Consider the following 16,101-nt stretch of genomic DNA (forward strand, 5'->3'; position numbering starts at 1 on the left):
AATTTTGAAAGCAATTAAAAAATAAAAATAAAAGTGCAGGCTGAGCAGCCCTGGAGAAATGTTTTTAACTTTAGTTCCTGCTGCTTCCTCCAAAGTTCCCATGGCTACTTTACCAACATGACTAAAAGTTTGCTTTATGTTAACTCTCCACCCTTCTGCCTCTTGGCTGTATTAGTGGATGTTATCCTAGGACATACCAGTGAGAGAAAAAGAAACTTTGCAGAGCTGGAAAACCAGTGTTGTGATCTAAGGGTCGCTTTCTAGTTTTTCTGGGCTTCCACACAGATGAAGCCATGAATGGGATGTGTAGTGTATTGTGTTTCTCAGCATACTAAAGACAATGAAAAGGAATAGAGAAATTTAATAGATTAATAACAGGACATTCACCTCTTTTCTGCTTCAGAACCCAAACCTTTTTTTTTTTAAGGGGGGGGGTGGGGTTTGCATCAGGACACAAATGGCTTCATGTGTCCCATGCCACAGAGAAAATTTTGAATGATCTGAACTCAGATGCTAGTTAGAAAAGCTCCCTGTCGGACTGAGAGTGTCAGCTTGACAAATTGAATGGGAATAGAATCTGGTGAATATCTTCCTGAATGCCTGTTGATTGACATATATGACAGGAAAGTCACCAAAAGAAAAATACTTAAGAACCACTTATGAGCCCATGGGACTAGGTCAGAGATGAATTAGGATGACCACCCCCACATTCTTTCTCCCTTCAACCAAATAATGGATTCTGAATTAATGCATAGTATAGTAGGAAGTTATCTTAAACCTCCAGAAAGAGTGTTGGTTCCATCATTCACCCAACAGGAATCATCTCAGAATTGCCACCCTCTGAACTCAGAAGTTACCTCTCCTAAAATGCTTCATAACCCAAATAGCCAAGCTCTTATTTTCGCCTTAAAACCTCTTCAGGCAAAGAGTCATCATTTAGAGCTAGAGAGAACACGAGCTGAAGATAACCTGAACATTCTTTTCAAAGAAGCAGCACAGTATAAAAAGGCCTTGGAGATTGAAACAAATGAGAGAAATCTGGCCCATGAGGAACTGATAAAACAGAAAAAAGATATAAGTATACACTTAAGCTCAGCCCCGTCTCATTGTGCTCTTCTAGAGAAGCAACTAGAATGTCCAAAGAGAATGGTTCTCAATGCAGAGCAAGAAAAGAATATGATCCTAGAACAACAGGCCCAACTTCAAAGGGAAAAAGGACAAGATCACATGAAGCTTCATGAAAAACTTGAAAAGCTTGATGTCTTAGAAAAAGAGTGTTTGAGACGGACAACAACTCAGAAAACTGCTGAGAACAAGATTAAACATTTAGAGGAAAAACCTAAGGAAGAAGAATATCAGCATAAACTATTTCAAAGTAAAGCTTCTGAGCTTCATACTGGACTTGAAATAAGTAAAATTTTAATGTCTTCAGTTTCAAATCCAAAACACTCCAAAGAAAAGAAGAAATCTTCAAAGAAAACTAAATGCTTAAATAGAGGACCACCTCAGCAAATTTATCCAAAGTTTGGAGCCCTGCCTTTTGTTGCTGAAAAGTTTGCCAGTGCAGGCTGTTCTGGGAATGCAAGTAGGCAAAGCCTTGTGCAGATGACACAACATCGTGGCTCACATATTCTTCAGAAGCCTGAACTGACTGAGCCTAGATGTCTCTATAAGCCTCCTGGGACAACTTCCCAGTTTAAAGCTGTACCTCCTGACTCAAAAGTGTCCATTTCCATTTGTGACAATTTGTCTGAACTTCGGATGGCAATGCAAGATGAGCTGGACCAAATGAGTGTAGAGCATCAAGAACTACTGAAACAAATGAAGGAAATCGAAAGCCATGCAGTCTACGATGACATAGAATGTGAACTAGAGAGTTTAGTCAAGAAAATGGAAATTAAAGGAGAACAAATTTCCAAACTGAAGAAGCATCAAGTCAGTGTCCATAAACTGCAGCAAAAAATTCAAAACTCAAAGATGAGTGAAGCTTCAGGTATTCAGCAAGAAGAGAGCAACCCTAAAGGATCAAAGAACATAAAAAATAGCCCCAGAAAATGTTTGAATGAAACTAACCCTCTTCAGAAAAACAGTGACTTTCATCCAATACAAGTTCATAAATTAATGCCTAATGGCATTAACAGAATGTACTGAATTGCTGTAGTATGCTTCTCTGGCCATAATCTGTAATATAATTTTATGACTGACTATTTTAATGATGGTATTTCTCTATTAAAAAAAAATATAGAATTCAGTGTTGCCTTTTGTGCTTTGCATTTATTTCAATTAAAAACTCAACTAAGGGGCCGACCCCGTGGCGCACTCAAGAGAGTGCAGCACTGGGAGCGCAGCAGTGCTCCCGCCGCGGGTTCAGATCCTATATAAGGATGGCCAGTGCGCTCACTGCCTGAGCGCGGTGTGGCCGGTCACAAAAAGACAAAAAAAAAAAAAAAAAAAAAAACCTCGAGTAAGTGCACATTTTGCTTTTAAATAGTACCATCTGAGGTCAGGTTCTGTAGAAGCAGAGCCTGAGAAAGGGATTCTTGTGTGCATTCAAGTGATTTGTCAGGGGAGAACCTTCAGGAGAAGAGACACAAGGGAAGCAGGACAGGGCAGGGGAGCAGAGTAGAGAGGAACGTGCTCTCAGCCCAAGACCAGCTTCCCTCTGATAAGGGGGAAGCCCTAGGGTAAAAATGGTACCACAGAGCTAGTCGCATCTTGAGGGAAAAGCAGTAGGCTTTCTACACACTTGACAAAGTCATCAGCCAAGGTCAGTGACAGTTATCAATACTCACAGCAGCTGGGGCGTCTGTGTGAAGCATGAACACCAGCCACTACTGGCATTTTCAATGGCAACTGGCCACCTGTGACAGTTTTTATTAACCAGCTGATTTCTCCTACTTTACCCGCCTTTCCTCTAGTCCAGGGGTTGACAATCTTTTACGATACAGTACATATTTTAGGCTTTGCAGGCCACGTATCGTCTCTGTCACAACTACCCAGCTCTGCTGTTGCAGGATTAAAGCAGCTATAGACAATACACCATCGAGTGAGCCTGACTGTGCACCAATAAACCATATTTACAAAACAGAGAGCAGACCAGATGTGGCCCACGGGCCACTGACCCAAGCTAGTCCCTCTCCCCCTCTTACCTCCTGTCCTACCCCCTTGACCACTCACCTTTGCTCTCTGCCACACGCAATCGTGCCCTTTAATTCCCCATCACCCGTCCTTCCTACTCCCTCCCTCCCCTGCACCGCCTCTCAGTCATCTTCTTTTTCCTTCTGTATCTCTACTTATCATCTTATTCAACCTTTGAAACACAGCATCACTGGATGTACCTCACATAGCTGCTTAATACAATTCCCGTTGTTTTTGTGGTTATTATTGTTGATTTTTTATCATAATAACTCTCTTCTAGTTCTTCATTTATTTCTAATTCATTAGTATATCCATATATCCTAAAATTCAGTCCTCTCAGGCTGGTCTTCTAGAATATAGCAAAAACAGTGTATCCACTAACCAGTAACAAATTCTGTACTTATTCCAAATGCCTGCAAGAATCCAGGTTTTCTGTTTGTCTTTCTTCAGTTTAACCATTTCTTTGGTCTATAAACATTGGTTCATGTTTTATTTGACATATTTAGAATATGAAAGAATATTAATTTTCAGCCAGTCTAGTAACCCAGTCCAACCTCACACCCTCCTCAAGGAGGATCTAAGGACATTACATAATCAATACTCAGGAAAGCAGTCAGACAAGAAGGTGGAGTTTTCTGTGGAGCAGGGATAAATCTGTTTTCCACATGGAAGGCTCTTTTATCCTCTGTTTTTAAGACTGCTTCATTCTCTTAAAACCCACTTCTTCATGTGGCTGTTCTGAAAACAACTTTCTAAAGTCTCTTTCCACTCGCAGGGAAGCATTCTAGGATGGGTGTAGCAGAGGCCAGAAAGAGGGAGGTACAGCAGAAATGTCTAGGTTAGTAGTCAGTCTTCATAGTTCATTCTTAGTTATAAACAATTTGCCAAAGTAAGAAATCACTTAAGAGTGTACACCAAAGCTCTGGCTACTAATAAGGTAGTCACTTTCATTGGAGAGGACCTAAGGCACATGTCCCTGGGGACTAAGTAGAGTGGCTACAGTCACGGTAGGCAGCTGGTCAAAGATCTGAGGACTCAGGATCCCCAGTTAAATGTTCTCCTAGGCTCACACCTGGGGCAGTAAAACAGATGGAGGTGGATATATACAGAAGGATGCTGAATATGGGAGACAGGCTCACTCAGAAATATCAAACTACAAGGGCAACTTTACTTCTCATGGGAAAATCCCAGGTGGAAAGAAAAAAAATCTCTAGCATTGGGAGATGTTCTCTATCCGTGATTCTGGAAGTCATCTCAGTGACAATAAAGATTCATCTTAAGGGTAGGTTCACTACTGAAGCATAAATTATAACAGCAATTATATGTCTGATCCCACTTAGAGCAACAGGACTTGATCTTAATTAGGGATAGGGATTCATTTCTAGAGCAGGACTTTTGGGCCTGACAGTATGAGGAAATAGTAGGAGGCAGGGCATTCACTATCCTGTGTTTGTTTTCCTTCTTTCCCCTGTATTCAGTAAGGGTTGGGGACTACCATTGTTGGGAATACAAAGCTGTGAATTTTACTTGTGAAGCTTTTGTTATCCGTAAGGAATAGCTTGCTTGCCAGAAAGTAGGAGTGTCTTAATTTGGATTAAGGAATGGAGTATAGTACAAGTAGTTTATTCGGGAGGTGATCCAAGAAACAGTGGCAGGAAAGGGAGAAATGAGACAGGAAATGGGAAGATATCAAGCCAGCCACCACCAGGGACAACTAAAGCTTTATCCCACTGGGAAACTTAGAGAATCAGTGTTGAATAGACAATTCAGAGATACCCCACCCAAGTCATTGATTAAGGACTGATTATGGAACATGAATTATGTGGCACTTCTAGCCTACCTTGGTGATGTGGGTTGAATGTTTGTCCACTCCAGAGCTCATTTAAGAACTTGATTCTCAATGTGTCAGTGTTGAAAGGCAGGGCATTTAGTAGATGATTAGATTATGAGGACTATGCTCTCATGAATGGATTAATCCATGCATGGAGTAATGGGTTAATGGTTTAATGGTTTATCATGGGTATGGACTGGTGGATTTATGAGGAGAGCAAGTGAGCACATTAATAAATGCTCTCTCCCAGCTCTTGTGATGTGATTGCCTACATCACCACGGGACTCTGTAGAGAGTTTCCACCAAGAAGAAGGTCCTCACCAGATGCACCCCCTGGACCTAGGACTTCCCAGCCTCCAAAACTGTATGAAATAAATTTCATTTCTTTATAAATTACCTAGTTTCAAATATTGTTGTCGGCAACAGAAAACAGACTAATACACTTGGACACAAGCAGTGGGCTCCAGCTGCCTTAGAAAGCCCTATAGAAAAGGAATTCACCTGCAGATGATCAGAAGAAAGACAAGGAGTAGACAAAAAAAGTAAGGCCCAAGGTGGGGGGGCACCAGTAGCATCTCTTGAACTCAAAAGTGTTGGTTCTGGAAAGAAGTAGCAAGAATGCAGGGTTCAAAAGGGATAGAAAACATCTTGGTTTTTCCCTTTGGGAATTTAAAGTATATGACCTGGACACAAAATGGAAGAAAGGGGTCTTAAAAGACCTGGAGAAAGTGATCCTACCATCTCAAACTTAGTAATTGTAATAAGAGAAGGGAACGTTTCAGAGTTACGCATATTTTTCTCTACCCTCCCCTCTCCCCACCAAACCTGATAATTACAGTGTAAGAGTCTTTTGTCAGAAGAGCTATTCCATTTGAGTTTTAAATTCAGGGATGGTAGACTAGACAATAGGTATCAATTAGCCTGGCCCTATAGAGAAACTAAAACGAACTCCTCTCTCTCTCTCTCTTCCCCCCAACCCCATATCGTCTGTTTTCTGTTTATATGATCCCCCAAATATACTGCATCTCTGTGATAGTATCTAGCCGATAACAGCAAATAGGAGTTAGATTCTAGGATATGTGCTTGATATTAGAAACACAGCTTTGCTTGGGAGGTACATGTGCATGAGGTAACTGTACTTAGATGGAAAATGTTTAGTTTAGTTGATTTCTATCCTGACAGCTCCTTGGAATTTTGAGAATAAAAGAAACAATATGAGGTAATTTCTGGATGTGCCAAAGAGCAGTGCCATTCCCTATGGGAAATGCATCAACCTGCACCTTCTGAAGAAGAGACCAGGAACCAATCAGATACCAGAAAGATGCCACAGAGCTGGCACTGAGCCAAACAAGAATACAATTGAAGGGAAAGTACTTTGTGCATATTTTGTTAGACCTTTACTTTCCTCTTAAGGATTGGTTTTGAATATGAAGATAATTTTTAGGATTAAATCAAATAAAGGTGTCAAGATGGAGTGACAGGAACTGGATTTATCCTCACACCTTAAACAATGGAAAACCTGGACGAAATAGGTGAAACCACAGTTTTCAGATATTAAACAAAAAATTAGAAGTACAGTGATCCCTGAGAGAAGAGAAACAAATAAGATGTGCCCTACAACTATACTCGTTTACAGTTTGGAGGCAGTTCTTGCTTCAGTGCAGAGAGAAAGACCCCATACAAAACCCAGAAGTCTCCTGGAGTTGAGAAGACAGAGGATGGAGTTCAGAAGACCAAGGAAGCTAGAATTTGTGGTGAAGAAAACCAAAAAATAGGGATGTGCAAGAGGGAGAGCTCCAGATTTCTACAAGGTGTCCCCTGGAGACTTTAAGTAAAAAAGCACATGTGTGACAGGAAATCAACACAAAAGAGTAGAAAGAGCAATTCCAGAAGTTCACACAGAGGTTGAAATAGTTTGTGTTCCTACCAGGCAGAGTGGAAAGATATTGTAGTACAAGATGCATCATGTAGAAGGGTATCACCAGTAGTGAGCCAAGCTGCTGCTAGACTAAAGGATGATCAATGCTTAAAAGAAAAATTCAAAAAGATACAACTGATTCCAAAAAACTTAACTGCACAGCAGAATAAAATATAGCACTACTCAAATGAAAACAACAAAACTCAGCAACCAACAATATAAAATAAACAATGTAAAATAACAATGTCAGGCACCCAAAGAAAAATTATAAAGCGTACAAAAAAACAGAAATTAGGCATTGGTGGTATAGTGGTTAGCATAGCTGCCATCCAAAGAAGCAGAAATTTTTGACCTATAGCCAGCTAAAACAAAAAATAAGATAAACAGAAAAAGATCAAGAAATGACTGACACAATAAATCTAGCACACAATGGTATTAAAATGGCTATTCCAAATATACTCCATATGATCAAGAAGACAGGAAAATATGAGCATAATGAAGAAATAAGTGAAAGATAACTTTAAAAGACATAAATGTATTAAAAATTAAGATAATATAAAATATATACAATAAACACACTAATCCATATAAAAGAGGAATAGTTATATTAAGGCAAAGTAGATTTTAGAATGAGAAATACTGCCACGAATAAAGAGGGCCATTTGATAAGATAAGCACTGATTTATCAAAAGTACATGTATTCATTTTCTAGGTTTGCCATAACAAAGTACCACAGAAATTTACTTTTTCACAATTCTGGAGGCTAGAACTCAAACGTCAAGGTGTTGGCAGGGTTGATTTCTTCTGAGGCCTCTTACCTTGGCTTGCAAATGGCTATTTTCCTACTGTCTTTACATGTTTTTCCTCTGTGTGTGTCTGTGTCCTATTCTTCTACTCTTACAAGGTCATATTAGATTATGTCCCACCTTAATGACCTCATTTTAACTTAGTTACCTCTTTAAAGACCTTATCTCCAAATACAGTCACATTCTGAAGTACTGCGGACTTTAACATATAAATTTGGGGCAGGAGAGGACACAATTCAGCTCATAACAGTACATAACAATCCTACAGGTATATACACCCAATATCAGAGCTTCAAAATACATGAAGCATAACTGAGAGAACTGAAAGGAGAAACAGACAAATCCACAATTACAGCTGGTGATTTCAACACTCCTTTCTCAGTAATTAATGGAACAAGTAGAAAGAAACATCAATAAGGATACAGAATGCTTGAACATCACTATCAATCAACTAAACTAAACTGACATTTATTGCACAGCCCATCAACAACTACAAAATATACATTCTTTTCAACTACACCTGGGGTATTCACCAAAATAGGCCATATTTTGTACCAGGAAACTAATTTCAACAAATGTAAAGGACTGAAATAATACAAATCATATTTTGTGACCAAAACAGAATTAAACTAGAAATAAGAACAGAAATATAACTGAAAAAAAATTGTTTTTAAAAGAACGAACAAACTTCTAAACAAGCACATGTGTTGAAGAAGAAATCACAAGGGACATTTTAAAATGTTATGAACTGCATCAACATGAAAACATAGCTTCTCAAAATTTGTGGGATAAAGGTAAAACAATGCTTAGAAAAAATTTTAGAGCAATAAATGTGTGCATTAGAAAAGAAGAAATATATCAAATAAATTTTCTATATATCCACCTGAACAAACTAGAAAAAGAAGAGTAAACTTAACCCAAATAATAAGAAAGTAAATAAGGATAAGAGCAGAAAACAATGAAATAGAAATAGAAAAACAGTGTAGAAATACAATAAAACAAAATTAGATTCTATCTTAACATCAATAAAAAAATTGATACACCTCTAGCCAGTCATACTAATTAAGAAAACAGAAGAGAAGACACAAATTACTGATATCAGGGGTGAGAGAGGGGTCATCACGATGGATTCTAAAGGTAGTTTAAGGATAAGAGAATATTATAAGCAACTTTATGCCAATAGGTTTGACAAATGAAATGGATATTTGCAACAAAGCACTAACTACCAAAGCTCACTCAACAAGAAAACTATCTCACAAGTAAAACTCCAGCCAGAGAGCTTCACTGGTGTATCCTACCAAACGTTTAAAGAAGAAATAATAACAATTCTTCCCAAACTTCTTCAGGAAATAGAGGAGGGAAACTTCCCAAGTTGTTTTATGAGATCAGAATTTCCCAAATGCAAAACCAGGTAAAGACATCACAAGAAATGTAACATACAAAAATGAAAATGGAAAATTATAAACATAGATGCAAATATTCTTAACAAAATACTGGCAAAATGAATCCAATAAGATATCAAAAAAAAAAAAAGACCAAGTGAAGTTCATCCCAGAAAGGCAATGTTGTATCAAAAATCAGTCAATATAACTTACCATATTAATAGACAAGAGCCATGTGATCATCTTAATAGATGCAGAAAAAGCATTTGAAAAAATTCAACATCCACTTATGATAAAAAGCTCTCAGCAAACTAAGAATAGAAAGAAATTTTCTGATAAACAGTGCCTATGATAAACATATAACTAACATCCTATTTAATAGTGAAAGACTGAATGCTTCCTCCTGAGATTTGGAGAAATGTAGAGATGTCTGCTGTCACCAATTCTATTCAACATTATACTAGATGTACTAGCCAGAGCATTAAGGCAAAGAAAAGAAGAAAGATAAGAAAAGGGAAGGGGAAGGGAAAGAAGGAGGGAAGGAAAAGCATACACATTGGAAGAGGTAAAACTCTCTTTATACACAGATGACATGATCATCTATGTAGAATATCCTAAGGAATCTACAAAGAAAGCTACCAGAACTACTAAGTAAGTTTAACAAGATTGTAATATTTAAGGTCAATATGCAAAGTCAATTGTATTTCTATATGATAGGAATCAACTATTGGAAATTGAAATACCATCAAAAAGTGTGAAATGGGGATAAATTTGGCAAAAAAACAAAAAGGTCAAACCTGTACATCAAAACCTATAAAGCATTTATTAGAAAAATTAAATAAAGAGTAAAATTTCTGATCCTGATGGAATGGAAGACTCAATAATGTTAAACTCTTGATTCTCCCCAAATATATCTATATACTCAAACATAATCCAATAAAATCCCAGCAGGTGTTTTGTATTTGTTAAAAAGATGATTCTAAAATATATATGGAAATGCAAAGGACTTATAAGAGCCATAATAATGTTGTTGAAAAAAATTAAGTTGGGGACTCCCTAATTCCAAGGTATATTATAAAGCTAGAGTAATCAAGAGACTGGGGTGCTGTTGTAAAGAGATAGAACCACACATATTTGGCCGATTGATTTTTGACAAAAGTGCCAAAGCAATCTTCAACAAATGGTGTTGAAACAATTGGATATTCATATGCAAAAAAAAAAAAAAAAAAAAGAGCCTTGATTCTTATTTTATACAATACCTACATTACTATTATCTTAAAATATTTCCTTATAATGTACACACAAAATTAATATTAATAAAAAATTAATATTATCAAATGGACCACAGACCTAAATGTAAAATCTTTACTGTTATAAAACTTTTAGAAGAAATCATAGGAATAAAAAAACAAAACTTTTGTGGCCTTTGGTTAGCAAAGATTTTTTTAGATAAGACACAAAAGCACAATCCATAAAAGAAAACATTGATAAATATGACATTATAACAATTTTTAAATTTTATTCTTCAAAAGATACTACTAACAAAAGTAAAAGGAAGGTTACAAATTGGAATAAAATATTTGCCAAACATATATATAAAAAGAACTTGTATCTAGAAGAGGGGTTGGCAAATTACAGCCACCTATGTTTATAAGTAGCCTTTTATTACCTGCAGCTATTTTCAAGCTAAAATGTCAGAGTTAAATAGTTGCAATTCAGATCTTATGGTCTTCAAGCCTAAAATATTTACTATGTGTCTCTTTAAGAAAAAGTTTGCCAACACTTGATAGAGAACATTAAAAGAACTGTTACAAAAAAAATAAGAGGACAATTCAATTCTAAAAACGGGTAAAAGATTTGAATAGACATTTCCCCAAATATATATGAGTAGCAAATAAGCACATAAAAATATGCCAAATATCACTAGTCATTAGGAAAATGCAAATTAAAAACATAATGAAATACCACTACACACAATGAGAATGGCTAAAATGAGAAGGACTGACAATACCAAGTGCTGACGAAGATGTGGAGCAAGCAGAACTCCCATTCTATGCAGGTGGGAGTGCAAAATACTGTAGCCACTTTGGAAAACAGTTTGGCAATTTCTTATAAAGTTGAACAGACACCATTTGACCCAAAAACTCCACTCTTAGATATTGATGTAAAAGAAATAAAGCACGTGTTCACACAAATATTTTTATCACAGCCAGAAACTGAAGACAACCCAGGTGAATGGATAAAAAAATTGTGGCTTATCTATACAATGGAATACAGCAATAAAAGGGAAAGAACTAATGATAGGCAGAAAAGCCTGGATGAATCTCAAAAGCATTATGCTAAATGATAGAAGCAGAATTTAACGACCATACACAGTATGATTCTATTTACGTGAAATTTTAGAAAAGGCAAACTATACTGATGGAAATCCAGTCAGTGGTTGCCAGGTGCCAGGGAAGTGATTAACTGCAAAGGGACATAAAATAACTTTTGGGGATGATGGAAATGTTACATATCATTATTGTGATGGTGGTTGCACAATTATGTACATTTGCCAAAACTCATCAAATTGTACACTTTTGTGAATTTTTTGCAAAGCTGATTTTTAAAAATTGAAGACAGCAACAATAGTGGTGTTTATGTATTACTGGCACATTTCTATTTGTTTCACTGTATACACCAGATTCTTGACTCTAAGAAGGTTTTGACAGCATATACGAGCATAACTTGAGATGAAAAAATAGCGTAAGAGATGATTTTTTGGCCTACTGCAGTAGTTCCCAAATTGATAAGTATGAGAATTCCCTGGGGATGTTGTTCACAAGGCAGCTATCTGGGCTCCACTCCCAGGAATTCCAATTTTCAGGCCAGGTATGGGGGCTAGAGCTCTGTTCAAATGGGCTCTCCAGGTGATTATGATGCAAGGCAAAATTTGAAAACCATCAGCCTGGTGTATAGGCTGACCTTGGAGTTTAACATAACTGATGTCACATTCTGGTCCATTTCAGACTTCAGAATATCAGAAACATCACAAAAGACCTTGAAGCAATAAATTGCCAATGACGTTAGCTAAATAGATCCAAAAAGAGGTTTAAGGCTTAGCAAAATTGCCTTCCAAAGGTGCAAGGCTTTTGAAGTGCCTTTGATCCCCTTCCCTGACCTCAGCCTTAGCTTCCTCATTGGCTATTTGATGAGATCAGTAGTAGCTACCTACCTCATAGGTTATTTGTCAGAATTAAGCAACATAATTTATGTAGACTGCTTGGCACAGTACCTGGTACATAGTAAGTACAATAAAACCTGACAATTCAGATAAACTTAACCAGTAATTAAGTTTATCAGGTCAGTAATTAACCAGGTCAGTTCCTGACCTCCATAGCAGGCTTACCCTGGTCATTTCATTAACCTTATAATAATGAGACCCTGTATTTCATGATGTTTAATTGTTTGGACCCCACTTACACCATACAATTGTTCTCAATAAATGTCATCTCTTGGCCTTATCATTATTATATTCATTAAAATATTTATTACCATTATTATCATCATCATCTTAGTGGGTTTTTTGTTTTTTTAAAAGATGACTGGTAAGGGGATCTTAACCCTTAACTTGGTGTTGTCAGCACCACACTCACCCAATGAGCTAACCAGCCATCCCTATATGGGATCCGAACCCATGGCCTTGGTGTTATCAGCACCACACTCTCCCAAGTGAGCCACGGGCCGGCCCATCTTAGTGGTTTTGATGTCAATAAGCCATCCTCATCCTCCTGCCTGTGTTTACCACTGATTCATTACTTTGTAGGATTGAAGGCATTTTCTCTCTTAAGTATCCAGACAGATATCTATCTGCCTTTTACAATGGATCATTTTAATTGGCATTGTATACTTTTAACAAGCCATTTCACATAATTCTACAAATGCAGGAGAAAGATGATTTCAAAACTTTAGAAAATATCATCAAGGATTGAATTGGAAATAAAAGAATGATGTTCAACCCCTCTTCAAGTCTGTTATATAGTGACCTAAAGTCATCCCAATTGGCACTGTTAGCCACATTTTCTCATTTTTTTCCTAGTCTCTGCTCTCCAGGTACTTAGTAAAGGAGATGATTAGAGCTGGGCATGTTCATACAGATGAATGGAGGGGATTCAGGTGGGCAGTGACAGCAAGTGGTTAATCGCAAGGAGCCATCAAGACTTTCCCTCTTCTTCTCCACTGTCCTTCCCTGAGCTCTTCTTCCAGGGTGGTCAACATCAACAACCATCATTCTCCCAGGTGCAAACATCAAGCAGAGCATTGTGATCAATCCTGAGGACTCCATATGTTCCCTGTCACTGAGGTTTTACAATGTAACAATTGTTTGAGAAAGTGCTCATTTGTCTTCAGAATAGGAAGATATTCGTATCATTTTCTAGATTACGTACCTGAGGCTTGGAAAGGGTCGTCCCTGAGCAAGGATGACCCAAACAACATTGTGACTTAAACCAGATCCTATGTCTCCAAATTCCATGACTCTTTCTCCTGTCCTATGACAACTTACCTGTAGAGAGGGAGACTATGTTAATGCTTCTCACCTAACAGCTTACAGGTGAGCCAAAACCTTGATGCCTCTCCCACCTCAGCCATCAAGGTGGCTGGATGGGAACGACATGACATGGTGGCCTGGTTGGTCCACTCTCAGCAGTGAGTGCCTCTGCCCTTTTTCCCAGTGTGCTATATGGGCTGTGACGTGAAAAATGTCAGGAGGCACTGATACATCTTATCTGAAGCCATGTATTAAACTTTTTCCATTTTTTGTCCTACATTTCAAAAAAGTGGTATTCATACGTGGAGCTATTGGGATTTAGAGAATTCAAAAACTCTGATCCCCTCTGCCTCCAAGTACTAGTGCTAATGGAATCAGACTTCTTATGAGGAATCCCAGCCCAAGCCAAAGGCATTGAATAGACCAAAGAAGTCACAGGAAGGCAGAATTTGCACATTATTAATCCCCTATGTGTTCTTCCCAGGTACTCCCATTGCACCTCATACTTCAACACATCACATGGACTTTCACACTGAATTATAAAGTTTTGTTTCCTTGTAGATTTCTCCTGCTAGACTATAATCTTCTTAAGAGCCAGGAATCATTCACTATTGAAACCTGATTGCGCAGCACAGTGCCTAAACCCTTGCAGTGGCCTCCCAACTAGACCTTGCATGTACTCTTGCTTCCTATAATCTTTCTTCAAGTTTGAACAAAGTTTTTAAAATGAAAAACAGGTCATGTAACCACCTACTTAAAACCCTCCAATGGCTGAAAATGTTCTTTGTTGTGGTGGTGATCATATCACCACATGCCTACCTCAAAATTCAAAAAACTGTATATCTAAAAGGGGTGATTTTTACTGTATTAAAATTATACCTCAATAAACCCAACTTTAAATTTAAAAAATTGCAATCTCCAATGGCTTTCCATCGTAGTTCAAATAAATTCACACTCTTTACCACAGCTGACATGGCTATGTCAGGGTCCCACAGGAAACAGATGACATATTAAAGTTAGGAAAAATTTGTAAATAGTTTGTTGAACTCCCCTCAAAATTATGGGTGGGCTATGGTAAATCTATAGGAATTGTGGAGTCCCCAGAGCTAGTAACAATGCAATTAGCACCCCAGACCTGAGAGGAAGGCGTGGCTACCATCACCTGAAGAAAGAAAGGCTGGGCAGAGCCGAGACTTTCAGTTCAATGCCCAGACCGCCATCTTCTGCTAAGACTCCTCATTGGCTGGACCCAAATGGAAGGCAGAGGGCAAGAGGAAGTCACCACAGGGGGACACAGAGCAGGGTGGAGAATGGATCTAGAGAGATAAATGGAAGATAGCCAACAAATAGTAGCAAATGGTCTGACTCCTCTTTTCCTCTACAACTTCTTATCCAGTTCCCTCCAGCAGCCAACCCTCTCTGTGATCCAATCACACTGACGTTTTCCTTTTCACCTGAGAACCTTCACTGTTATTTATCCCTGTGCCTAAAGTTCTCTGCCCCTAGATCTCTGCAAGCTGATCTTGTCCTTTGACATTCAAACTGCCCTCTCCATCAAAGGTAAAGACTGTCCCCAACTTCTCCTTAGCACTCACCATCTCTGAAATCATCTTGGTTATTTATAACTTTTTATAAAAATGTATATATTTAAGGTATACAACATGATGTTTTGATGTACATACACGTGTGAAAGGATTACGACAGTCAAGCTAATTAACCTATCTATCTCCTCACACAGCTAACTTTTGTGTGTGTGTGTGGTGAGAACACCTGAAATCTACTCTGTTAGCAAATTTCCAGTACACAGTACAGTACTAACTATACTCCTCATGCTTTACGTTAGCTCTCAAGACTTATTCATCTGACATAACTGCAACTTTGTATCCTTGACCGTCATCTCCCCATGTCCCCCACCTCTAGTAACCACCATTCTACTCTCTGCTTCTACAGATTTGACTTTTATTAGAGTCAACACATGAGAACATGCAATATTTTTCTTTCTATACATTACGTTCTATATACTGTCTCTAATACCTAGAACAGCATGCTGCGCAGAGTGAGCATCTGAGTGTTTCAAAGAAGGAAAGAACAATGAAGGCAGTCCTTCTGCCTTGTGCCCTGAGTCTCCTTTTGCCACCAGTAGGATGGTGCAGAAGGGTGAAGTGTTGAGATTGGGGCGGGGGGACGACATGGGTAGGAGGTTGGGAGGCATGTATGATTGGAGCCCCCCCTGCATAGTGGAAAGTCAGGGCTAGAAAGACAGATATGGCCAGGATGCCCTGAGATTCATGGGGAAACTCTTCTTTTAGCTTGTTCAAAATCAGTAGAAAACACTCTCTACACACAGAAAAGCAGAGAGCCACAGTCAGAAGTAAGGTCTAAACAGTGCACCAGCATGGGTCAAATCATGCGCATTCAACCAATATTTGACCAATATTCTGATACACTGAAGCTCGACCAGGAAAGAGACAGTCTCCCTCTCCATGGGAAGAAAATAA

General features: G+C 38.2%; 1 protein-coding gene across 1 annotated transcript; it reads left to right on the forward strand.

Moving 5' to 3' along the window:
• The first annotated feature begins 732 nt into the window (after positions 1 to 732).
• On the forward strand, positions 733 to 2,151 carry LOC134372614 (centrosomal protein CEP57L1-like). The gene has a single exon (XM_063090058.1). The coding sequence runs from the start codon at positions 733 to 735 to the stop codon at positions 2,149 to 2,151; it is 1,419 nt and encodes a 472-aa protein (XP_062946128.1).
• Positions 2,152 to 16,101: the final 13,950 nt, after the last annotated feature.

The sequence above is a fragment of the Cynocephalus volans genome, chromosome 3 (genome assembly GCF_027409185.1).
Source record: "Cynocephalus volans isolate mCynVol1 chromosome 3, mCynVol1.pri, whole genome shotgun sequence".
NCBI lineage: Eukaryota > Metazoa > Chordata > Mammalia > Dermoptera > Cynocephalidae > Cynocephalus > Cynocephalus volans.